The sequence below is a fragment of the Danio aesculapii genome, chromosome 5 (genome assembly GCF_903798145.1).
Source record: "Danio aesculapii chromosome 5, fDanAes4.1, whole genome shotgun sequence".
Lineage (NCBI taxonomy): Eukaryota > Metazoa > Chordata > Actinopteri > Cypriniformes > Danionidae > Danio > Danio aesculapii.
Genome location: NC_079439.1, coordinates 60301366 through 60328246, shown reverse-complemented (window position 1 = coordinate 60328246; position 26881 = coordinate 60301366). Strand labels below are relative to the sequence as shown.

General features: G+C 37.3%; 1 protein-coding gene across 3 annotated transcripts; it reads left to right on the top strand.

Annotated features, from left to right (window-relative positions):
- The first annotated feature begins 758 nt into the window (after window positions 1-758).
- Window positions 759-25961, top strand: wu:fi75a02 (uncharacterized). Of its 3 annotated transcripts, none has more exons than XM_056458585.1 (9): window positions 759-1058; window positions 8415-8579; window positions 10530-10841; window positions 13208-14987; window positions 15105-15161; window positions 17901-18099; window positions 18181-18314; window positions 22149-22220; window positions 22317-25961. In XM_056458585.1, the coding sequence occupies exons 2-9, from the start codon at window positions 8438-8440 to the stop codon at window positions 22585-22587; spliced, it is 2967 nt and encodes a 988-aa protein (XP_056314560.1). In that variant the 5' UTR covers window positions 759-1058; window positions 8415-8437; the 3' UTR covers window positions 22588-25961. The 3 variants fall into 3 exon arrangements, with proteins under 3 accessions (XP_056314560.1, XP_056314559.1, XP_056314561.1); XM_056458584.1 differs by having other exon boundaries at window positions 8385-8579; XM_056458586.1 differs by lacking the exon at window positions 15105-15161 and having other exon boundaries at window positions 8385-8579.
- The last annotated feature ends 920 nt before the right edge of the window (window positions 25962-26881 follow it).

The following is a 26881-nucleotide window of genomic DNA, read 5'->3' as shown; positions in this document are numbered from 1 at the left end:
ACCATACTCAATGTTTACAAAATTTTGATAACCAGAAGACTGTTGAAGATGGTATATGATTCTTTTTAAATACATTTCTAATATATCTATTACTACATTTATCTTTAACAATGTTAATATCACCAATAAAAATATACATCATCACTTGTCTGGCTGGTTGGTCCACATAATATACAGTAATACAACTTTACTTGGTATTGCATCAAAAATAACAGCATAATCTTTTGGTTTTACAGGAACTTAATTTTTTTAAGGAATACCGAATATGACAAAAGCAATCCATGTTCATCAAGTAATTGACTGACTGTAAATATTCCATTGTCACACCATGATTGAATAAATATGGACTTCCTTTTGTAAGAGATACCTCTATTATTCCACAGAAAATACCGATGCGGTGTAAAATTATGCTTATAAACCAAGCCAGCAATGCCTGCTTATGAAAAAAATAGCCTACATGGTTCAAAATCTTGATGTTTTTATACTGGTCATCTCTGATTTGCCTCTTGACTGGTTGAGATACCTGTTAATTTTTACATTTTTAAACAATTGTTTATTTACCTGACTAAAATCCAAATGTACGTATCAGTCCAAATCGAACAGATGTAATGTATAATGTGTCTTTCAAACATCAACGAAAGTGTTGCCAAAACACAGACCAATAGAAACGAGCCTGAGTTCCTGCAGTAGCCAATCCCAACACGCTTTACGGCAGCACGCATGGCGGAAGTCGTCATTGCTCTTCAATAGCAAATAGTCTGGCGATTGTGAATTTTGTTCGCTCTCTGCGTTAAATTAATGTCATAGTTAAGTGAAAAGCTGTTTTGAAAAAACTGGGTTATTGTGCAGTCAGCTTGTAATGGAAATCTCTATGTTAATCTGAATATGGGTCTGTGGGGTCGCCGGAAATGACTTTTACTGGCTTAAAGAAATCACATCCGACCTGTGCATCATCATGAGGATGGATCGGGGAATATTAGCGATTTAACAGCACACTTTCACCGCCGGAGACGTTGTTTTGCCGGGACTGATCAATCTAAACTGGAACCCGCGAGCAGGTACTGTTTTATTGAACATGTCTGACTTTTTATTTCTTTATTTGCATTCGTTTTGAGGGCCTCCTGAAGCCTGAGGTGCATGAGGAGCCTTTTCTCGGACATCATTGCGCATAACATAGAAGTTAAATTAAAAGTACTTTTAAGTGATCATGAATTACCTCTCATGAATTGTTTGCGAACGCTGGTCTACTAATGCGTGGTTAACGCTATTGTGATGTTTGCTAAGAATACTGCTCAATTTCATTTATGTGAATGTTTTTGTTTGAGCTTGTGTTTTAATGAAACAATTTAAGTGTGTGAAGTGACGTGTGTGTAGTATTTAGTAACGTTACACATGAATTATTCGGACAGAATGAAAGTCACGTGTTGCGAATTACTACAGTAGCCTGAAACAGCTGACATGGGCGTCTGACAGGTTCCTATATTCACAGAAAACTGAATATACACTTGTATTAACATATAATATAACAGCGTCAACGTACGAAAATTGAATGAGACGTATTAAGATAATTTGTGCATTATAAATACATGAAAATATACAGTTGCAATCCAAACTATTAGCCCCCCTGTTTATTTCTGTTGGAAGAGATTTTCTTCAACACATTTCTAAACATTATAGTTTTAATAACTCATTTCTAATAACTGATTTATTTTATCTTTGCCATGATGACAGTAAATAATATTTGACTAGAAATATTTCAAGACTCTTCTATACAGCTTAAAGTGACATTTAAAGGCTTTACTAGGTTAATTAGGTGAACTAGGCAGGTTAGAGTAATTAGGCAAGTTATTGTATAATGGTGGTTTGTTCTGTAGACTATCGAAAAAAATATGGCTTAAAGGAGCTAATAATTTTGTCCTTAATGTTTTATTTTATTTAAAACTTAAAAGCTTTTATTCTAGCTGAAATAAAACAAATAAGACTTTCTCCAGTAGAAAAAATATTATCAGACATACTGTGAAAATTTCCTTGCTCTGTTAAACATAATTTGGGAAATATTAAAAAAAGAAAATAATCAAAGGGGGCTAATAATTCTGATCAAGGACGTAGACGTGGCTTGTGTCCCCACCAATAATTTAATCGCCTTCAAAATAAATTAATGCTTCGTCAACCCTTAGTAACCTAGACATGCAGAAAGAGTTCAATCAAAATACAAAACGCATAAGGACAGGGTGATTGTCTGGGCTTATGTATGCTGTTAATGTCAGCTGTAATTACATTTGAATGGGAAGGGCCAAAACGAGGAATTTTCATAGTTCTCCTTTACTGTACAAGACATGGACATAGCAACTTTTCAAAGAGTCAAGTCTGCTGCAATTGGAGTCCACCATAATAATATTAACCAAGGCTGTGCAATTATTCGAAGTTGTTTCCATTTTAACGATTTTTCATGACTGTAAAAAAAATTAATCGGGATAAAACGATTAAATTGCATCACATGCCTCTTTAAATTTCTCTACATTTATACATTCTCAAAGCCAGATTGCAGTAAACTCATGTAAATTGACTTTTGTATCATGTGATATGTTTCATTAATTGTTATTCGTATTATTAAGTGTTTGATCCTTTATTCATATTTTTAAAAGCATGAAAGAGAATTTGTGCTGTTCTATGCAAGCGCTATGCATGTATGTCACCACCAATGTCAAGAGCAAATCTACAGCCTTGATTCTGATTGCAACTGTACATTAATGTAACACTTATGCATTGATCAATAATTAAAATTGATTTGCACTAAACAGGGAAACATTCATATTCGCACTTACTCCAAAACATACTTTAAAATGTTAGTAGCACATTTGTATAGCTTAAAATCAGTACAAAGGAGCAGTTCACCCAAAACTGTTAATTTTGTCATCATTTACTCATCCTCCACTTGTCACAAACCTGTTTGACTTAAACAGAAAAAGAAGATGCTTTGAAAAATGCTGAAATCCTGAAGCCTTTCATAGTATTTGTTTTTTTTATTATGGATTCCAGTGGCTACAGCTTTCCAGCATTATTTAAAACATCATCTTTTGTGTCCAACAGATGGAAACTCAAACAAGTTTGTAACAAGTGAAGGGTAAGTAAATGATGACATAATTTTCGATTTTGAGTGGAACTGTTTCTTTAAGACTAGGGGGAAACATTACTACAAAATACTCACATTTTGTACTGGTGGGTCATAACCATTTTGTAAGTACTGCTTCAAAACAAAAAAAGAGCAAGAGACAAAAATAATAGTGAGCAGACAATTTATTGACAACTGAATTTAAAGTCAAGCAGCTAATCAAATGATTAAGACCACAGGCAAAACACAAAACAAAATCAACTACATGACAAACTGCATTAAAAAAAAGAATAGTGAGTAGACCCACCATTCTTGTTGATCACACATTTGTCCCGGCATGCTTGATGCTACTGTTTCACTTTGTTCTGGCATGCTTGATGCTACTGGTGAAATGGCTTCACAAAGGGCATCTAGAGCTGCTGCCCGTTTCTGTAAACATCTCTTGCCTTCCATCCCCAAACATCCTCAATGGGTTTTAGATCAGGGGAAAATACTGGATGGACCAAAAGTGTGACATTATTCTCCTGGAAGAAGTCCTTTGTCAGACTGGTGTTGTCGTTGTCCTGTTAAATGACCCAGTCATCATGCCACAGGCGAGAGCCCAAAGTTAAGAGGGATGGCCCCTGCAACATATCCAAGAAATGATCATGATAAAGTTCTCCACTGTGCTGTGTAGAAAACCTCTCTAGTTTGAACTCCTTGTCCTGCCAGTAACGTTGGAAGTAGGGCTGCACAATATATAGTTTCAGGATCAATATGGTAAAGTGCGAATCTGCAATAGTCTCATCACAAGATCTGCAATGTCGAATGGGGATTCTAATATTAAACTCCACAGTTCAAAAAAGTTCACATTTTGTCAGTAATGGTGACAGATTTTCATTGAGATGTGTTGTTTAAAACCTGTAACTGTGTAAGATTAGTGAATAAGTGAATTTAAACCAAGAGGTTATATAGCTTTACAAAGATTAATTGTATTTAAATATTTAAAGAATGAAGACTACACAGAGTTATTTTACATACGATTATTACATTTCTGTACTTCAAAACTGTTCTATTTTACTGAAAACCAGAAAGCACTGTTTATTTAATGTTTTTTTTTTTAAAAAATACAGTTGTATTCATCTATGCTTGTAATTGATTTATTCTTTTTTTATGCAGACAAAATAATCCCAATCAATGTAGAATTATTAATAAGGTATATGCATAAGTACGTGGAATGACTTTTTCTTTGTCAGTAACCTGGGTCAAGCGCTTCTGATGAACTGTATGCATTTACAAAATCAACGCATTTAAGGTCTGTTTTCTTTAAAAATTGACGATCTCCACAGGCTGAGTGATATCCAATACAAAGTGGGTCTCAGAAGGTACAAGAAGCACTGCATTAAAGAACATTTTCTCTGCAATGTCTTTAAAATATGAACATTTATTTTACCCCAGTATATTCAATGGAGTTTCTGCGCTAACTTGCTAATCCTGACGGGCACTATTTATATGTATTTTATATTCTGGGTAAGCCATAAAACAAAAAATGTTCATCCAAATAAACATTGTTGGCCGACATTTCCCATAATTCTGATCAAGTAATCAAGTCTGTCATCAAATGTAGATTTGAACATCTGCAGCCGTGCACGCAGATCCGCCATTTGAGTGGGCACGCGCATGCACGGTTCACCTGCACACGAGAGAGTGGGAGAGAGAGAGAGCAAAACAAATGCACAATAAAAACTTCTTTCAAATCCTGAATCAATATTGAAGTTACTTTTGCACACTGGAGGAAGGACGACACCATGGCTGAAGTATTTCTGTTAGACAAGTAATGTTATGCTTAAACTATTGTAGTCACGCAAAGCTGATGTAGATTTTGTTGTTACAAATGGGTTCTATGCACAGAGGTGTTGTTCAGCCACTGAAATCTCCCGGTGAAAGATTGTTGTGACGATTTTCAATTTCCTTTTACAGCATCAATAATGTAGATTTATATTTAGTTTAACAACAAAATAGAAGTAAATAGCGCTGTTCTGCCTACCCTGCTTTACTGAGCTGAAGTGATAACCTGATGATAACCTGTGACGCGCTCCCTATATTGTTTACCGTGCTACTTTAAATATTCGATTTCAAAACGCATGTAAGTATGGCTTAGTAATAAGTGTAATTCCTGCATGCCGCTGGCAAACCACTAAGCAGAGTCGCTATAGGACAGCACATGAGAGAGGGTTGTCTGTCATCTTTAAAGTGCGTGCTCGTGTTTCAAGAGGCGTGGCTTTGGACGGCAGGGGAAGGACTGTGTTTCAAAGATATTATGCTAACCGCTTAGCATTGTGGCAGATCACCTACTGCACCTTTAATTCTGTAGGGTTTATTAGCCATTGACTTCGTTGGCAAAGAATTTCCAGAATTTTTTTTATTTTAGTTTAGATCAGCAAACTCTAGTCTGGCCTTTTGTTTCTTTCAACTGATGAGAGGTTTGGTCTAGGGCTGTGCGATATGGGCAAAAGAAACCTATCACGATTGTCTTGAACAATATTGCAAGTACAATTTTAATCACAAGTTTGTCACACACACACACACACACGCACACACACACACAAACACAGACATTTTATAGTGTGAATCTGACACATATTTCCAAAGGAAACCAATTAGATCTTTATCCAAGACCTGTAACATGTCACATGTAGTAAAGCTATAACAAATTGTCTTTAGAACAGACCTATGGCAAAACAAATAAATAGACTAATGTGTGTGTTTGCGTGCGTGCCGCCAAACTCAAGTAAGGCTCTGATGTTCTGTTTCCACAGATTTTTTTGCCATGCATAGATCATAAACCTCCTTGTGACGCTGCTGTAGTCCATTTACATATCGCGTCTTTTGCGCGCACAAGTCCGGTATTTCTAATGGAGACGCCCGGCTTGCATATTGGGAGTGATGTAGGGCTGGGCGATTTGGCCTAAAATCAAAATCTCGATTAATTGAACATTTTAACTCGATTACGATTAATGAACGGTTATTTTATTTTTATATATATATCTTTTTGCCTTCATAGTTCACTGACAAGTTGAACAAGTTTAAATGAGCTCACATATTACAAGTAGGAGATGTTTGACTGAAGGGTGCATTGCTTGATTTTAAAATAATTGAAGTAAACTCACACTATCTACTATTTATGATTATTTATGGAACGTCAGCGTTGAACAACTGAAATTAAAACACATACTGCCTAAAACCAACAGTCACTTTTCCTTATAAAAATGTGAAACTAAATAACTTTTGGAAACAAAATAAATTATTTTCAGTGTTTTTCATATTAAATGTAGAAAATAAGCAGTATCTCTTTTAAATGAAATGTATCTTGTGTATCCTGTAAATAATATTTTAAACACTGAATTTCTTGCATCTTCTGTAAACAAATATTTTAATGGAAATAATAATTTTAATGTAATGGAAAATATGCCGTCTCAAAGCATCTCTGGCGCAGCCTCCAGTCATCTTCAATGTAGTGCAAAGTAAGGCTCAAGAATGAGTCCAGCGTCCTACATCACCAGAGATCAGATGTGGCTGCAAATTGGCCGCAGAATTATAAATCAGCCTCTGATTAGACTGGTTTATACTTCTGCATCGAGCGATCGGTGTGACCAATGGTGCTCGTCTTGCTCGTAGCAGTGCATTTAAACTACAGCGTGCTGTTTTTGTTGCTCTGCAATAACACTTTCGAAACCCTAGCTGGCAGGGGGGTTATGTTCCTCTGTGTTAAGTTTTTTCACTGGGGTTTTGTTTTTTCGGAATACTACCTTAATGTACAAGAAGCTAAAACTGGGTCATTTAGAGGCTGGAACAGGTGGACGTGCAACAACTTTAATCATAAGGTAAACACAAAACAAAAGTTTCCATCTGGAGCTCCCCCACAGGACTTGTAAACACTCACTACAACTGGCTCACTGCTGTCCCGTGGCTCTCTGTGCCGCCCACGCGTGTCAACACTGCTAAACCGACCAATCACAGAGCTTGCACTACGCGACGTCGTAATGTGTAGTTACATTGTTGAGAGGTGTGTGGGTATGCGACTGCGATTGCTGCGCCGGACCATATGCGTGCTCTCGCCACAGAGGTATAAATCAGCCTTAACAGAGCGAAGTCATGTCACTCCACACATGGTAGGGAAATAATCATAGAAATCGACCTGGGACAATAAGATTGATTATAGGTTGTGAATGTTGATTTCGATTAATCGCCCAGCCCTAGAATGATGCATGAGTGTATTCCATACACACCCAGTTGAAAACATCTCTACTTTTCAGAATGCTGCAAGCACACCACGTGTCACGTAATAAGAACTAATCTATCAGCTTTATACTTTGTATAGAATATAGACATTTGGGTAGACTGATTACCTCAGAGAAATACAGAACACCCAAACACCCAGTGCTTTTTAATTTTCTCCATAAATAAAACTTGTATCGGAACCGCAGCAGAACTGTTTGCCATCGTCTGAAAAAAACAGTTGATGGCCGCCGAGCAACGACAAAGAAGCGCGAGCGCAAAGCTTGTTGAAAATGCTGAAGGAAGCGACAATCCTCACGCTTTCCACACTTTTAAGTGACTGAGAAGTCTTACAAATGACCTGATTCTGCAATACATCAGTCTTCTTGGATCCAAAGTAATTCCACACCATAGATGTTGTCATTTTTGGGGCACCAAGTCCTCCTGTGCTAAACTCATCATCCCTGTTTATGCAGATTATTTGCGATTGTCAGTCTCATGCTTTGTTTAGGTGCGCTGACTTATGATTGGTTCAAATAACATACTGTGGTAAAATCGAGCAGTAAGGTGATTTAGAAATCGTTCATGTTTAAATCGTGATTTCAATACTATTTCAATTAATCGCACAACTCTAGTTAAGTCACTCCAGAGGGTCTTTCAGTCCAAAATTAAAGACAGTCTATGCCAAAATTTCTTTGTTTTGTGTAACTTTGAATGGAATTTCATTGTAGAATTTCATTAATTAAGAATTTTTTTTTATAAAAATTGTTTCCACCATTAATCAGTAGGCAATTGTTTAAATAATAATATAATCTTTTAGTACCATGATATATATCAAAGTAGTATGGTATTGGAATACCCTTGTACATAAATATGCAAACCATTCACTGCCAAAGTGTACCTGTTTGATACCTTGTATGAATATTGTAAGGACACGATAGTAATAATTAATTTTAACGTTTTAATGCGATTTATTCTGACTTATGATTACTGATCTCATTTCTGTCCCCATCAGTCTTTTAAAAGATGTTGTCCAATCCTCCAGCTGAGCAAAAGGGGACAGAGCAGATGCCTGCGTCTGCAGCTGGTCCATGTCATCCTGCTCCTCACTCTCCGCTGTACCAGGAACAGCTGGCCATAGGTTGCAGAGAAACCAGCAGGGAGGAGTTTGAGTCTGGGGACAGACCACAATCCTCAGACTTTGGGAAAGGTATACAGAAGTTTATCTGGAGATGATTTAAATGTAGTGATTTGGTGATTCTTTTTAATATCAGTGTTGAATAGTGATTAACATATTTCTGTGAATTAGGATTTGTGAAACTGTATGGAATTAATTGATGTTTAAAACAAATGAATATTTATTTGAAATATAAAATTTATTTCAAATACAAGTTTATTGTAAAAAAGGTTCACACTTTATCATATTGATTAATCCTTGAATATATTTCTTAAAATATATGAAATGTTACGGAAGCTCATTTCAGCCACTGAATAAAAAATTAAAAGAGGTTATAGTGACTTTATCTCAGAATTGTGTGATTAAAAATGTGAAATTCTGACATTTTTTTTCTCAGAATTGTGAGTTAAGTCAAAATTGCGCAATATACACTCACAATTCTTAGAAGTAATGTCAGAATTGAGTGATAAAAATGTGCAATTGCAAGAAAAATTCTGAGATATAATAATACAATAATCTTTTTTTTCAGTGGTAGGAACAGACTTCTATAGAATGCTTTATATACTAACAGTAAGATAATTAGGAGCCACATATAGTTTTTTAATAACATTTTGTAATAACAAGAGACAGAATATAATATAAAACAGAATAACAAAGTTGAAAAGGAATAATTTAATGTCTTGCATAATTTTTCTTCCTTTATTTCATGTAATGTCTAGCTGTCACTAACATTGCCCATGTGAACTTTTTTGGAGAATCTGCACAAGTGTGCAGACAAATGTGCACAAATATACACTCACCGGCCACTTTAGTAGGTACACCTGTCCAATTGCTTGTTAATGCAAATTTCTAATCAGCAATCTTTGAACTTTGAATGTGGCATGGTTGTTGGTGCCAGACTGGTTGGTCTGAGTATTTTAGAAACTGCTGATCTACCGGGATTTTTTATGCACAACCATTTCCAGGGTTTATAGAGATTGGTCTGAAAAAGAGAAAATATCCAGTGAGCGGCAGTTCTGTGGGTGCAAATGGCTTATTGATGCCGGAGGTCAGAGGAGAATGGGCAGACTGGTTTTGAGCTGATAAAAAAGGCAACCGTAACTCAAATAACCACTTGTTACAACCAAGGTATGCAGAAGAGCGTCTCTGAACGCACAACATGTCCAACCTTGAGACGGATGGGCTACAGTAGCAGAAGACCACACCGGGTGTCACTCCTGTCACATAAGAACAGGAATCTGAGGCTACAATTTGCACAGGCTCACTAAAATTGGACCATAAAATGTTGCCTGGTCTGATGAGTCTTGATTTCTGCTGTGACAGTCAACATGAAAGCATGGATCCATCCTGCCTTGTATCAACGGTTCAGGCTGCGGGTGGTGATGTAATGGTGTGGGGAATATTTTCTTGGCACACTTTGGGTCCATTAGTACCAATTGAGCATTGTGTCAATGCTACAGCCTACCTGAGCATTGTTGCTGACCATGTCCATCCCTTTATGACCACAGTGTACCCATCTTCTGATGGCTACTTCCAGCAGGATAACCTGCCATGTCATAAAGCACGATTCATCTCAGACTGGTTTCTTGAACATGACAATGAGTTCACTGTACTCAAATGGCCTCCACAGTCACCATATATCAATCCAATAGAGCACCTTTTGGATGTGGTGGAACGGGAGATTCACATCATGGACGTGCAGCTGACAAATCTGCAGCAATTGTGTGGTGCTATCATGTTAATATGGAGCAAAATCTCTGAGGAATATTTCCAGAACCTTGTTGAATCTATGCCACAAAGGATTAAGGCTGTTCTGAAGGCAATAGGAGGTCCAACCTGGTACAAGTAAAGTGTACCTAATAAAGTGTATGTAATGTATGTAAGAAGTGGTTATAAGAAAATGATTGCAATGTTTGCTGTTTTCTATAAGTCAGGATGCCGCTGTTATAAAAAGCACTGTTTTTGATCAATATCCCTTTGCAGAGGGCAAGCTCAGAGATACGCAATGGGCATCTCCTCTATCTCCTCCAGCTGGACCATCAGGAGAGCAGCTTGGCGTTCTGGAGCGGTTTCTTGTGTCCCATCAAAATGAGATGAAACGTCTGCTGACTGATACCTTCGGATCTCTGGCTCAGCGTCTGGAGGCAATGGAGAGGAGGATGGACCAGTTGTGTTCACAAAGTAGCGCACACACACGCAGTTTAGCCCAGCTGCACAGTAAAGTTGGCCAACTGGGAAGAGACATCTCCTTTGGCTGTTCAAACACTCCAAGTGTTTCATCAGCTTGCAGTTTTGGTAAATGTTTACATAATACATATATCTGCTCAATCTTAAATATTCTAAAATGTGGGTTTAGTTTTGCATTTATTTAAAAGACCTATGAATTAGAAATGCTGTGATGAGCATAGTTGGTGTGGGAAATATAGCCAGTGGCACAGTGTATGCTTCAACATCAGACCACGACTTCCTACTTGCTAATTCTAGTCATGGGTCTCATTCTCTAATAATCGTGTAAATTTTTCCAATTTATATGCAGATTTGAAAGTATTTATAGCGCTTCACTTTTTCCACATTTGTTTTTGTTACAGCCTTATTTCAAAATTGATTAAATTAATTTATTTCCTCAAAATTCTACACATAATACCCCATAATGACAATGTGAAAAAAAAATTGTTTGAAATTGTTGCAAGTTTATAAAAAAAAATAAAAATCTGAAAAATCACATGTACATAAGTATTCACAGCTCTAAATTGAGCTCAGGTACATTCTGTTTCCACTGATCATTCTTGAGATGTTTCAGCAGCTTAATTGGAGTTCACCTGTGGTAAATTCAGTTGATTGGACATGATTTGAAAAGGCATACACCTGTCTATATAAGGTCCCAGGATTGACAGTGCATGTCAAAGCACAAACCAAGCATGAAGACAAAGAAATTGTCTGCAGACCTCTGAGACAGGATTGTCTCAGGGCACAACGCTGGGGAGGGATACAGAAAAATTTCTGCTGCTCTGAAAGTTCCAATGAGCACAGTGGCCTCCATCATCTGTAAGTGGAAGATGTTTGGAACCGCAAGGACTCTTCCTAGAGCTGGCCGGCCATCTAAGCTGAGTGATCGGGGGAGAAGGGTCTTAGTCAGGGAGGTGATCAATAACCCGATGGTCACTCTGTCTGAGCTCCAGCGTTCTTCTGTGGAGAGAGGTGAACCTTACCGAAGGACAACCATCTGTGCAGCAATCCACCAATCAGGCCTGTATAGTAGAGTGGTCAGATGGAAGCCACTCCCCGCCTGGAATTTGCCAAAAGGCATCTGAAGGACTCTCAGACCATAAGAAACTAAATTCTCTGGACTGACGAGACTAAAATTGAACTCTTTGGAGTGAATGCCAGGCGTTACATTTGGACAAAACCCGCACCGCTCATCACCAGGCTAATACCATTCCTACAGTGAAGCATGGTGGTGGCGGCATCATGCTGTAGGGATGTTTTTCAGCAGCAGGAACTGGAAGACTAGTCAGGATAGAGGGAAAGATGAATACAGCAATGTACAGAGACATACTGAATGAAAACCTGCTTCAGATTGCTCTTGACCTCAGACTGGACTATGACCCAAAGCACACCACCAAAATATAAATGGAGTGGCTTCACAACAACTCGATGAATGTCCACTCTGTGAGTGACCCAGCCAGAGCCCAGAGCTGAATCCTATTGAACATCTCTCTAGAGATCTGAAAATGGCTGTACACTGTTGCTTTCCATCCAACCTTATAGAGCTTGAGAGATACTGCAAAGAGGAATGGGCAAAAATTCCCAAAGACAGGTGTGTCAAGCTTGTGGCATCATATTCAAAAAAGACTTGAGGCTGTAATTGCTGCCAAAGGTGCATCAACAAAGTATTGAGCAAAGGCTGTGAATACTTATGAACATGTGATTTTTAATAAATTTGCAACAATTTCAAAAAATCTTTTTTCACATTGTCATTATGGGGTATTGTGTGTAGAATTTTGAGGAAATAAATTAATTTAATCAATTTTGGATTAAGGCTGTGGCATAAATTGTGGAAAAAGTGAAGCGCTATGAATACTTTCCAGATTTTTTATGTCTAGTCACTTTCACTCACCCCGTAAATAACATATACATATCTAATTATATTTAGGATTCTGCATATATACATGGTTATTGTGTAAGTTGTTCTTGACATTTTTTCTGTACATTTACATTTTTGTACGAAAGTTTGGTAACACTTAAATTTACATATGTTCCATGCACTTACTATAGTAATTAGAATGAATTGAGTAATTACATGTAATTAATGCTAAATCCAATCCACAACAGTCTAACCCCAACCATATAGTAAGTACATGTAATTAATGATATTCAGTAGTTAAATAGATAGTTACGTTGTAACTGTCTCCTTAAAATGAAGTGTAGCCAAAAGTTTTTGCTGAATCTTTATTTATTTGTGAAAATCTATGCACATTTCACACAAAAATTCATCCGTACGCTTGTTTAGTGAATGAGAACAATTATTCATGTGCCCATTATTCTGAAAGGGAAATCCTTCCAAAAGATAAATGTGAAAGTGCTCATTAGTGAGTGATCAAAAAGCAAGCTAAAACATGGATTACATTTTGATTTAACTTATTTGAATTGTGTTTTTGCAGGAGTGGATGCTGAAGTGGCAAAAGACAACAAAGAAATACTCTCAAATGCCTGTCTGTCTAGGCCACAGTCTCTTTATAGATCACTATCATGTGAACCAAAAAAGGACCCTATCTGTTCATGGACGATGTCAACTCCTTCCCGGTCTAACCAAAGTCCTACCCATAAGCCTGAAGACACAAGCTGTCAAGGTCTAAAGTTCAATGGCAGTGGCTCATCATCATGTGAAATCCAAAAAACGTCCCCTTCAAGACAAACTGAAGATTGTTTGCAGGGAAAATGCTCACCCGTTTCAGATTTGGAGGACCTAGAGATGGAACTAGAAGCTGAGAAGGACAGAGTTGCATTATTGGTTGATTCTGTAATTAGCAGCTCAGATGACAATGACAGCCAGGGACCTTCTTGTAAGCAGGAAGTGCTGTCCTCTGATAGTTCGGAGAATGAGAAATCTAGTCCGGTAGAGGAAGACACTTTGATTAATCAACGTTTACATGTTCAGAAACCGCTTAAGTTGCCTTACGTTAAGATTCTGAAACTTTCCCCTTCTAAATCAAACTCGGATCCTCTTTATTTTTTGTCCAAGCCAACAAATTCAGCGACATCTGGGAAGCCGGTGACATTGGGAAATTCGCCTAAAGTCAAAGACGAACATATTCAACAGCAATCTTTAAGTGAAATTAATTTTTCTTTCCCCAATAAGCCGCTTGTCGCACAATCCAATCATGATGAACCCAAGCTTTCTTCAGATCTCTTTCAGAATCATAATAAGAAAGAAGGAGAGATCTGGGACAAGATCAAAATAAATGGCAGTTTTCACTCCACTACTACCTCACTGAGTACTTCAGACTTTGATCACGTCCCAATGTCACAACAAGATAGGGATGAACTGACAGGAACCAATGCTGGAGCTTCAGAGGAAAGCACAGAGCTGGATCTTAAGGCACAGCGCATTGATTGTCAGTTGTCAACCACAAAGGACCGTCCATTAAAATTACCTAGTCAAGAGTCTGACATGTCAGTCCAGCCATACTGTGAACTTACTTTATCAAACCATTTGGTAAAAGATGTAGGTGAAAGAAAATCTTTCGGCTCTCTTCTAACATTTCAAGTCTGCACCAATTCCCATCTTTCAGGCCCTAGAAATGGGTCCTCCAAATCAGTTTTAGACGGCAGCACCAACAAACTGTTAACTCAACTCTCGGACACTGCCCTTCGCTTGGTACCTGGTAGCTGTACTTCAAATGACCTGAACAGGTGGACTGGTTACAGCAGAGCTGGATCTAAGCTCAAACACTGTGGTGGAAAGAAACATCACCTTTCTGGATTTCCCACTCTTAAAGCTGGAGAAACTCTGTCCTTTCTTGAGCAGGGAGGAGAGATGTCTAACCATTGCCAGCCAATTCTTGAGGACATCATACTTCCTCTCTCGCCACAGTTAACTGATATGCTAGCATGTCCTTTAAATGCTTTACCTGTTAACCTGGATAAAGGCTCTGCATGTTGTCCTAGCTTATCTCAACTTTTTCGACCCACCACTCCTCCTTTGTCTGCTTTGAGCAAATGGAGCTTCTCTGGTGCAGGTGTTAGTACCGTCCTAGCTTTATCTTCTCCAACATCCTTCAGAAAGTGGTTTCGACACAGGCGGCTCAACTTCCCTCTCACGCAGCTGTCGCATTCTGGTATCCATACGGTTGTGAGTCAGATTTTGGGCCGGTGCAGGTGTCATCCTTTTCGACCTCTGGTTGACTTTACAGCGCCACCAGGCATAGACAATGACCACCAGTAAGTTGAACTTTTTTTGAAGTTACAAATGTTTTGCATGAAGTTTGGTTTTACATAATCAGAGATGATTTGCATTCTTAATTCAACTCATTTTGATCTAAAATTTTTCGTTGATAGCTATACGCGACGGTCCAGTCAAGAAGTCACACGCAACAGGAAAAGAGCTTCAGCACGGTGGGCATATCCCCCTGCATCTCTTGTTATTGAAAGGGATAGTTCACCCAAGAATGAAATTGATTTACTCACCCTTCACTTGCTCAACCTGCTTAATTTTCGTTTTGTTGAACACAAGAGAAGATATTTTGAAGATTGCTGGAAACCTCCAACCATTGACTTCCATAGTATTTGATTTTTGTACTATGGAAGTCCGTGATTACAGATGTTAAAAAAATAGGTTAGATTGATTAAAGAAAGGTTGGCTCAGTGGTTAGCACTGTCGCCTCACAGGAAGAAGGTCGCTGGTTTGAGTCCCTACTGGGTCTGTTGGCATTTCTGTGTGGAGCTTGCTTGTTCTCCCCGTGTTGGCGTGGGTTTCCTCGGGTGCAACGATTTTCCCCTACAGTCCAAAGACATGTGATACAGGTGAATTGAATTGGCCGTAGTGTATGTGTGTGAACGTGAGAGTTTATGGGTGTTTCCCAGTACTGGGTTGCAGCTAGAAGGGCATCCGCTGTATAAAACATATGCGACCCCTGATAAATAAAGGGACTAAGCCGAAGGAAAATGAGTGGATGAATGAATAAAGAAACACATAAAGGTTTGGAACCACTTGAGGGTGAGTAAATTGTGAGTAAATTTATTTTTGGGGGGTGAACTGTCTCTTTAAGCCATCTGATCTAATCACTAAACATTATAATGGGTCCATGCTTAAAATGCCACAACCCTGTTGTATATTACAAGAATTTTCTCATTATTTTTCTGCATTAAAACAATCTGGACTTTAAACAGGAAGTAAAGATATCATCTTTTGGGATAATCAGCAATCCTGTAGTGCTGTGCAGATTCAAGAGTTGTTTAGAGATGAACCAGTAAGAAATTATCCGCAGCTTAGAGACTTCATAGCAACATCCTAGTAACTACTCAGGTGCGTTTCCAAAAACCATCGTTAGCTAACTAAGGTTGCAAATTCCGTTGTTAAAAACATAGTTCCAACGAACATTCGCAAACTGCGTCGCAAACTTGTAAGCTTACAACTACATCTCTAGAGCTTTAGTTAGAAGCATAGTTCCTGGTTGTGTTCTATTTCCCGTTATCCCCCTATGCCCTATTCGTTTAGAATGTTCCAACATTTGAACTCGGAATGATTTTAAAAAAAGCATTAAATTCACATCTCTTAGGTGTAATTTGCTTTCAAAGTATTTTTACAGTTCTGTTTTAGCAATCTTCATATTGGCAATTGTGTTCCCTTCGTAGTGCACTTTAAAAACATTTTTGCCATTTTGAACACAGCCGTGGCTCATGACGAAAGCTATAGGTGACTATTATTTAAAAGCGGAATTTATGTTGCGTCTCCAAAGCTCCAAAGAAGTTGTTACTCCACCCTGTTTAGAGCATCATTATGGATGTTTTTGGTTATAACTAACGTGATTCAAGTAATGGATCTGCGACAGAGAAACTATGGGTTTTGGGAAACACTCTGCACTACATCGTTCTTTTCCCAAACGATGCATCGTACTATGATAGTTCAGCCGCGAGCAATGTCGTTGTTTGGGAAACGCACCCCAGAACTGTAACCAGGCACTATTTGATGAGATTCTAGCCATTAAAATCAATCACAGCCAAACTTAAGATATGCGGGCAGCATCTCTCTTTGCAAGAGCACTGCTGTGTCAAGGCCCTTTCACACCAAGTATGCTAACTACAACAAGCAAGTTACAGTTGTAGATCTGTTTTCCTTTTTGGTTTAGTGCTGCTAGTTGTAGTTACTTCGCCTCTATGGCGCTGTTTACATCTGGTCACTCCATGTTTTTTTTAATATCGGATTGTGAAATGCAGAGGTATAAATGCCTTCCAAAACACATTCGAGATAGATATAAATCCGATCACTCAAACCACTCCAGGAGGTGGTCTGGGATGCATTCCAGACAAAATTGGACAGGTCTAATTGCATATGCTGATTTTACCTCTCCTAAAATGTTAAAAATAAATGTCAGAGCACGTGTTGTGGCCTAAATGACTATCAGTTATAACAGAGCAAACGCAATAAGCAGCAGAAACGCCACAGATGACAGTTTGAGATCTTTGTTTCCTTTTATTTTTGCTTCTTTGTTTCATTTTAATTTTGACCACCAAATTATAAAATGAAAATGTTAAATTAGTATCAAGTGGCAGCATTAACAACACAGAGGCAGCACACCTGTAGCCTATTTCTGTGAAACCAGAGGAAAAATAATAGAAAAATAAAGCGTTTACAAAAGCACTGTAGTTTTTTTGGAAGTAGGTTATGAAGAAATTAATGTAAACCATTTACAGATTCGAATGATTTCTTACACATGTAAAACGACATGTATATCATGCTTTAGTCCGTGTAACCAAAATAAATTAGCATTTAGGGTGGGATTTGAAGATCGGAATCATATTCATTTAGCACAGATGCATTTATGTGGTCAAATGTAAATGGAACCGTTTTCCCAAATCAGATAGCTATCAGATCAGAAAAAAATGTGACTAGGTGTAAATAGGCCATATGTATTCTGCCAACAAAGCAGTCTTTATAGAAAAAAAATTGCCAACTTTAATGAGTTCATTCAATCACCAGTGTTCAAATTTTAAGCATGAAGCCAATCCAGTATTTACAAACCACAGTAATCTACCCTTCTCAGCTGATCATCTAATCATGTTGATATTGAGTGGTGTTATTTTGCAATCACCTGCTGCTTTCTGAAAGCTTTCCTTCTTCACTTCATTGTGTAGGAAGGCAGTCTGTCTTCTGTCAAAAATCCACCTCACGCCAGAAAGGATTCTGGATCATCCCTCACGGCACAGCATCAGCCCCAAGTCAGCACGATTAGATGTATCCCCCACTGAATCCGTGCCTACTTTTGCTATCGTCAGTGCAAATGTCAAATACCCTGGCTTGCACAATCGGGGGGTATCCAGAGAAATGAATCAGGTATTTTAACTTAACAACCATGTGAGCAAATGATTGCAAGTTGGTGAATATATTTAGATGCGGATATCACCTTGCTTGTAGGTGGAACTTTACGAATCTAATGCTGAAGCTCAAGGAGGTCAGCGTTCAAAAAGGGTCTCCCAAATCCGTATTCGCAAGACTGTTCCCAAACCAGACAACAACCTTACTCCAATGGGACTCCCCAAACCAAAGAGGCAAGTATTCAACTTCTCTAGTTTTTACAAATAAATGAGCATTTATGCAATACTATATTATTTTATGTGGGTTAAGGGAAAGGCATCTCATTTGGTATCCAGGTCAAGTTAAATGTAAAATACTGTAGTTCTTTTATATGCATAGAAAAGATTTAATGCAATGCAGTCATTTGAAAATATAGCTATTCTGACCTGTAACTTGAATATAAAAAAAATTATCATAGTAAATTTTAATTACATTTTAATGGCAAGGCAAGGATATACAAGCGTACATTAATATGTATATGAATAGACATACTATATTGCCAAGTTTGTTACTGGCCTGCGGCAGAACTCGCACGTCACTAAAATCACTCTTACTTTACAAATATGTTTACCATTAGAACATCCTAGGGTGCACACTTGGTTCTTGCTGCTACCGGTGTGCTTAGAATTACCAGCTTATTCTGCTACAACTACGTTTCACACAGCATACATAAATACAACACTGAAACATACAATTAAAGTCAGAATTATTAGCCCCCTTTGATCCCTTGAGCAAGGAAATTTTCACAGTATGTCAGATAATATTTTTTCTTCTGAAGAAAGTCTTATTTGTTTTATTTTGGCTAAATAAAAGCAGTTGTAATTTTTTTTAAAGCCATTTTAAGGTCAGTATTGTTAGCCCCTTTAAGCTATATATTTTTTCGATAGTCTACAGAATAGGAATGTCCCGATCCGATATTGATATCGGAAATAGGTCCGATATTGATATCGGAAATAGGTCCGATATCAGTCCAAAAATATATATCAGACTGTGTTAAAAATCCCCGATATAGGCAGCCTGATGCGCTCTAAACTCCGTTACAGATATTCTATCCAGCAGCATCCAGAGCAGCCAGCGTGCAAAGCCCACGTGATCGCAACACTGCTTGCTAGCAAAGTCTCTTTAATATTTAACATGCTCTTCACACTAAGTTATGGTGTATTACAATAGAAATCTATTGTGACGGTAGCACACGCTGACGCGATCAACAACGGCACATGTCAAGTGATCTTTACATTGTTTTGTATATGCTGCTAAGCAACGCAAGGCGACGTAGTGCACATCGTGCGAGCCTCATGTAAAACATTTACAATTCGGTCACATAAGACTTTACCTCAGCGGCCCGGTTCTGTGTGTGTGGGAAACTTGAGAGTACTCCGCCACAGACTCGGATGCTTTGCTGCTGCAGACCCACAGAGATGCGCTGGACACCTGTTCTGACTTTGGTAGTAGCTTTGAGAAGAGCGCGAGAACATGCAGAGTAGAAAAGCCTTTTACTAAATAGACTGATCCAGCTCATTATTTAGGGTGACACGACATCCTTTTTTCCCGGACATGTCCTCTATTTGGGACCTAAAAATGCATTCAGCCAGGATTTCCAAATTGCCTAACATGTCCTGGATTCTGCTTTTGTTTTCTATAACTGTCATGTAAAAGGTGTTAAATGCTAAACATTTTTGTTATTTCAATTGTCTATTAAATAAGAATAAGAAATCATTCTGTTGCTGAGGGCCATTACAGTTTAAAAGAAAGAATGGTATTACTTTAGGGCAGAAGGAAAATTTTATTAGAGGCATTCCCATATTTAACTCTTCTTTAAAAAGCCCAGAAAGATAAAGTGCTCTGATAAGCAATGTCAGTTTTGCACATGAGTTTGCAGCTCTGTCTTTATTTACATTGTCGTACTTTTCCCATGTGGGATGTAGGGTGGAATCTGTGCTATATATTATGCAAATAAAATACATTTTGATAATAAAATTGTTCTTAAAAGTCACATTATTGTAAGTGCTGTGGGGAAAAGGTGTGTTTCAATCCAGCTACTGCAAGTATATTTATGTTAAAGATAATATGTGCAATATATATTATTATAAAATTAATAATGTTTTGTTTGGGAACATTGCTACAGCCATAATCTTCTTATGATACAAAAACAGATTAAATAGATCTGATCATGTAAATGTTTCCACTAACCATACTGCACATTTTTCTTAGCTTAACAATAACTTATAACTCCCTATTTCTGCTATCCATTGTGAAAAGATATTTTTCAGCTGGCTTGTTTGTATTAATGTGTTTTAATATTAATAAAAACATGCTCAGCCTATTTAAGCTTAACGGTTATATACGCCGTCAATAGGCAAGCCATTCAAAAAATATTATTTTACTGTGCACTGGCTTATAATGCATATTTTACAATAATAATTAAATGTAGCATGTCTCGCTATCATTTGAAACATGACAATTCTTAACACACCAGGGCTGTAGGCCTGTGCATGCATTGTGTAAACTTACAGGGAGGTACGGGTCAATAGTCATATTGCGCACCACGTTATTGAACTCCAATATCTCTGAGATTACGTTATAGCCAATATTAACTAATGCCAAATAAAAGGCATTTTAAAAAAGGAACAAATCGCAACAAGTAAACTGGTCCCGTGGACTTTAGCACTTGTCATCTTGGGAGTGCTGCGTAGTTTGTATCAGCGCGTGCCAACTGCCCCTGGGTGAGAGAGAGAGTGCGTGCACCAAAAGCAAGATCATATTGTTATAAACATTCCATTAACGATACTTATCAAAATATTTATACATTTACATGGTGTTTATTGAGATTGTGTGATCTGTATAGGCTGACACGCGTGCGGTGATCGCAGTGTTCGCATGTTCAGCTCTGATGAGCTTTTATTGAGCCTTTAGATTTTTTACATAATGTTTCATTACTTAAAATTTCTTTATTTTATTTATAGTTTATATATAAAATGAGTGCTAGCTTGCTTAGCTGTGATCATTATGCGAGGAACATATTTCGTATTCGGTTTATTCTTCAGTAGCCTAAAGATTCGTTAATAATGTATTTTATAAACGGATTGTTTATAAGGACTAAGCTATTAATATATAATACATTAGGCTAATTCATACGTTAAGGCATTGAAGTCAGGTAGGACAACAAATCCCATCCATGCAGTGAATTAGTGTTGAGTGGTATTGGTGCATGGTATCGGCCTTTCATGTCTGATATGAGTACGAGTATTTTAACCTAGTATCAACCCGATACTGGTATTGGTATCGGTGCATCCCTACTCTCGGGTCAAAAAAGTTCCTTACAAACATATTTTTGTCACATGTTAGCAGACCACTGTAATCCACACGTAAGTCCAGCTGCGCTCTCACAGCGGGGAAATGGAAACAAAATCTTCTTTGCTGCACATTTATAAACGCAACACTGACGACCCATGTCTCCAAACAATTCTTCTTCTTCCACTTGTTTTAACTACGGTTTGCAACACAACGTGGCGTCTCTCTGCCGTCTGAACATTATAACAGGTAAAAACATCAAAGCTATCATGCCTATCAATGAAGTTGCACCTCATTCACAATAGAGCGCGCTGATTGGTTCGAACCAAGTCTTTCTCTTGAATTAATGATGAAAGCTCAAAGACGTCACGTTGTAATCGCCGGTACAGACATCCAGTCTTCACACTGGAATTTACACAAGGATCTCATCGCCGTGATGTAGCTTCAAAATGTCTTTTCAAACCTGAAGAATGAATTTGTTCGAAATAACAGAGCAGTTTAATAACCAGTTTTCACTTTTTAGTGAAATATATGTGTCCTAATAGGGTTTTTAGCAGAGTGGGACACACATATGACTGTCAACATCTCAAAAAATGTGTTTTGGTGTTTCGTGACTCTTTAAATATGTATGAAGGAATTGATCATCGATCATCCCAAATATCTTATTTTGGGATATGTACTAAGTAATGTCAATCTTTAACACTAAAATGTACTTGTTGACGTTTGTGTCTCTTTAGGCTGAAGAAAAAGGAGTTCAGTTTGGAGGAGATTTATACCAACAAGAATTACAAGTCACCAATCCCTAACAGGTTTGTTTTTGCATTTTTTTTTTTTATTCATTAATAAATCAGTCCTTTAAAAAATGTATTTTCCTGGAGACAATGTTCTTAATTTAATTTATACAGAAGCCTGGAGACTATATTTGAAGAACCGAAAGAGAAGAACGGCTCTCTGGTGTGCATCGGGCATCAGAAACGGAAGCGAGTTCTAGACTTTCCAGATTTCACACAACCTCGGAAACGCAAGGCTAAAACTAACCTGGGCCCTCTGCGTGTGAAGGGGCCGCGAGGAAGACCTCGTAGAGGGAGACAGGATGACGCTGACCTGGACGTAATGCTAATCGAGAGGCTTACAGAACTGGAAGACTACTTTACAAGCCAAGGCCTGGAGGTTTAAACCCTGATTTAAAAAAAAAACTACTTTTTTTTTTTTCACTTCTCATGAACAAATTACCAAAAATATTGGTTTAATATTATTACCTGAACATGAGAAGAACTTCAACTTTACACATCATTGTCCACAGAGTAATTAGCAATAGAAGGAAAAGAACACTTTATCATGTAGCATTTACAGACTTCAGATGTTTGAAGTCCGCTGACCCAATAGACGTTTGAAAAATGTGTGCGTCTGTGCGCGTGTGCAATTAATGCAAGCACATTATAGTAGACCTTCACCTAAGCACTTTCCGTTTCCTTTAAATGTGACTGCTGCAGCCTAATTCTTAACCAACATGTTCCTAATTATCATTTTCTGGCAACAAAAAAAATGAGCGTGGGATAATGACGATTGATCCTTTGCTCACCCTAGACTACTTATGATCTATGAAATTGGCAGCTTGGATATTATTACAGACCCATTTTCCCCCATCTAGTAAATGTATCTACAGCGTTCTCTAAAGGGATTTGCTGCCAAAAACCTTACAAGACAGACTAGACTATTTGTACGTTTTTACTTTGATTTAAAGGAATCTTTTATGCATAGTGCAGTGTTTGATAATTCTATTCTTGTGAAGTCTTTTTAAAAGTCTTTTCTATGTGTATTTCACTATAGAAACATTAAAGTTTGTTTCTGCATTTGGTGTTCTTGCAGACTCGTCATGAATGAGGCAGTTTTGATACTGGCTTTCCCTTAGCGTTCTTTTTTGTAGTTGCTATACTATTAAATTGTCTTCAGCTGTTTGACAATGGAAATTACTTTGACGTTAAAATTGCTTTATCACATTTTTTTCTTCAGGTGAACACTAAAGAAGAACACTAGTTTCAAAACTAAATTCTTAAATGTGTCTCTAATGAGGTTTTGCATTGAGGTCTTATGAAGCAAAATGAAATTGTGCATGAAATTGTACAGTACATCTGGAAAGTACTCATAGCGCTTCACTTTTCCACATTGTTTTATGCTACAGCCTTATTCCAAAATGGATTAAATTAATTTATTTCCTCAAAATTCTACACTCAATACCCCATAATACCCCAGGGTTGACAGTGCATGTCAAATTTTATGAATCACCATAGATCACAGTTTCAGCTCATAATTCTTTAACCCTTGTGTGCTGTTGGGGATGTGTTTAACTACTCTGGGGTGAATTTGAGGCATTATTTGGCCACAACTTTCTCTGTGTTTTAGCAAATGGAATAACTTTTGGTGACAAATCTTATTTTAACACATATTTTGGGAAAATGCTTTGAAACTTTTAACGATACACACTGGGCAAGTTTACTACCCTTTCGTTATGTTCGTGGCTGTTTTTGCCCATGGACTTTCAATATAATGATATTTCTTGAGCCATGGCACCATATAATCTTGAATTCTTTAGTGTTGGTAGTTTTCCCTGTTGGAAAGAGGTAAAATTTAAGGTTGATCATCAGCAACAGTGTAAAAAAGAAGCCTTTTATATATATTATAGTGTGTGTGAGAGAGAGAGAGAGAGAGACCTTTGCAAACTTTCCTTGATATGTTTGAGAAAATAAAATAAGCACCTCAGCTCATAGGAACACAGTATTTATGCACGAACATAAGTTGCTGTTTTACTCCATATAAAAGCTAGAAATGGTTTTTTTTGCCTCTTCCCAACACAGAAACCCAACAACAATCAAGAATGCAATTTATTTAACAAAAAATGCAATTTATAATGGAAGTCAATAGGGCAAAAACAGTCACTAAAATAACGAAAGAGTAGTCAAATTGAACAATACAAAAGGGTTAAAGGATTATTTTTTATTTATTAATTTATAATTATGCTGTAATAATTAAGGAACTTTGCTGCCAGAATGAGAGTAGCGTCCCTAGCCATATCGACCTTAAAGAGCAACTTTATATAGCTGTATTGTTGGTCTTGGTACACGATGTAACTACTGAAGAGTCTTTAAACAGGAAAATTATTGAAACTCTTTGGTTGTTTTTTTGAAAGATGCTAATGGTCTAATCTGATTCAATGATTTATGCTAAGCTAAGCTAATAGCGATCCCGCTAGACCCAGAGAATGACTGAATGGATTCAAAAATGGTAAAACTCAACTGTTTAACTCGAAGCCTGTGTGTTTGTTTGTAAAGTGGAGAGTCCTTTAATGTTCTTCTGAAGAAATTAAGTCCTTTATATTTCGGATGTCTTGAAGGTGAATAAATTCTACAGTTTTGGGTGAACTACAACTTTAATTGAGACTATTGTTGACATTTATTATATGGATTTTAAAAAGTAGTCTTTTTTTAAGCATATTTTGAGATCCACAACTAGAAAACTGACCATTTGGAATGACAGAATTTCATTTTTTAGGTTAATGTCATTTGTTATAAAGGAGACTCGTAGGGAAGTGCTTTAAAAACATGGGACAAACCACTTTTTTTTTTTTTTTTTAATCTCAAAAATTTGGCATGAGTCCACATCAGACCCAGATTGTGAAAAATGTGTGCTGTGAGTCTATGCTGCTTATTTGTAGGCTGGTTGACATTAGTGAAGCGTGTGGTGAAACCTGCCTTTCCTTTTCTGGGTGTTTTGAGCAGCTAATGAGTGACGATCTTGCCAGATTGCATCTTTAGTTTCAGTTTCATCATTCCATTGTGTGATATTCTGCCACTTATTATTTTTGTTTTGACGATTTAAGCAAGGAAACTTTTTTTGATGTGGTATTGAAAGCTTTTACATCATTGTAATTTAGCCTTGGACCTATAGATCTGAAAGTCAAATTTCTGCATTTCACACCCAAAGAAACGGCGCCTTCGTCAGACGAGCATCTCTCAGCTCGTGTGTAATATAAATGTGCTTACAATTCAACATACAGGCTTTTATTGGTTTTTAATCTCTAGGATTGTACTCGCAGCGACAACATTTCTCGAAATGCACGTTTACTCAGTAATGTGGTTTTTTTGATCACACTTTATTTTGATGGACCGTTCCATTGCATCTACATGCCAACTAATTCTCATTAGATTATAAGTAGACCGTTAGGTTAGGGTTGATGTAAGTTGACATGTACTTGCAAAGTTTCTTATAGTCAGTTAAATGTCTGTTGAAGGAGCAGTATCAACAGATATTAAGCAGACAGTCTACTAATACTCAAATCAACCATCAAAATAAAGTGTTACTGTTTTTTTTTCCCTCAAATTAAGAAATATTTCCATTTGTGTTGATCTTTTATTTCCTTGTTAGACTTACAGTGTTACCAACTACAGCTACTGTTGTGCTTCTCTTTAAACCCACCAACACTAAGTATTGCTTTAGTGCTGTCAGTAAATATGATTTTCTATATATTTTAAAAATAAAATGGTGTTATCTAAGACGTGTACTGGGGTATTTCAGTTTTTTCTATTATGATGTGTTGATTTTGTAAGTGTTTTATTTTTGTTTGTTGTTGGACATTTTTTACATGCTGGCGAATCTACATTTACCTTTTTATTCATCTTTTTTAAGGAGATAATTTCAGTAACATTTTGCAGTGTTTTATTTGTTGATGTTTGTTAACTTGCTAGCCAATTTAACATTTAATCTAAAATAATTGAAGGGAGAAGAGTCTCTTATCTGAATAATCTGCACTCTCGTTATCTGTATAAGAGTGTAGCAGGAAAAAATGTGCATCATGACTGAATTTGTCTTTCCAAAGGTGAGAACTTCCGCTGTCCTCACAAAACTGATCACAATTCTCATTTTTAGACCACAGCAGCGTTTTTATCAGTAAGGGCCACTCAATTATAGAGATCAGGATGTGGCAATGCTGTTAATAGAGGATTCCTCATCTAATTCAGCCATTCACTCCACTCATGGCCACTGCAGGACCTGCAATAACTCCAGCAAAAGAGGAAAAGCACAGCACATCTGTATTAAAGGGATAATTCACCCAAAAAATTAAAATTCTGCCATCATTTACTTGCCTTTCTTTCACTTGTTACAAACTTCTGTTGAACCATAAGGAAGATTTGTTTATTGTTTCTGTACATCCCAAATTAGAAAGTGTATCAAAGTTTTGGATCTTTCTCTCGTCATTTTTGTCAGTCTTTATATTACTAATGGAGAAGGGAGAAGTCCCTTTCACAGAGTGAAGCATGGAGGTGGATCAGTGATGGTCTGGGGGCTGGGCTGTAATATCCTCCTGAGACCCCACCCATTGACTTGTGTCCTCTGTTGTGGACATTGTGTTTTCATGAATTTTCTTTAAAAAATTTTAAGCTACTCTGTCAAGTCCTGTTGTACTGTTCAGAGG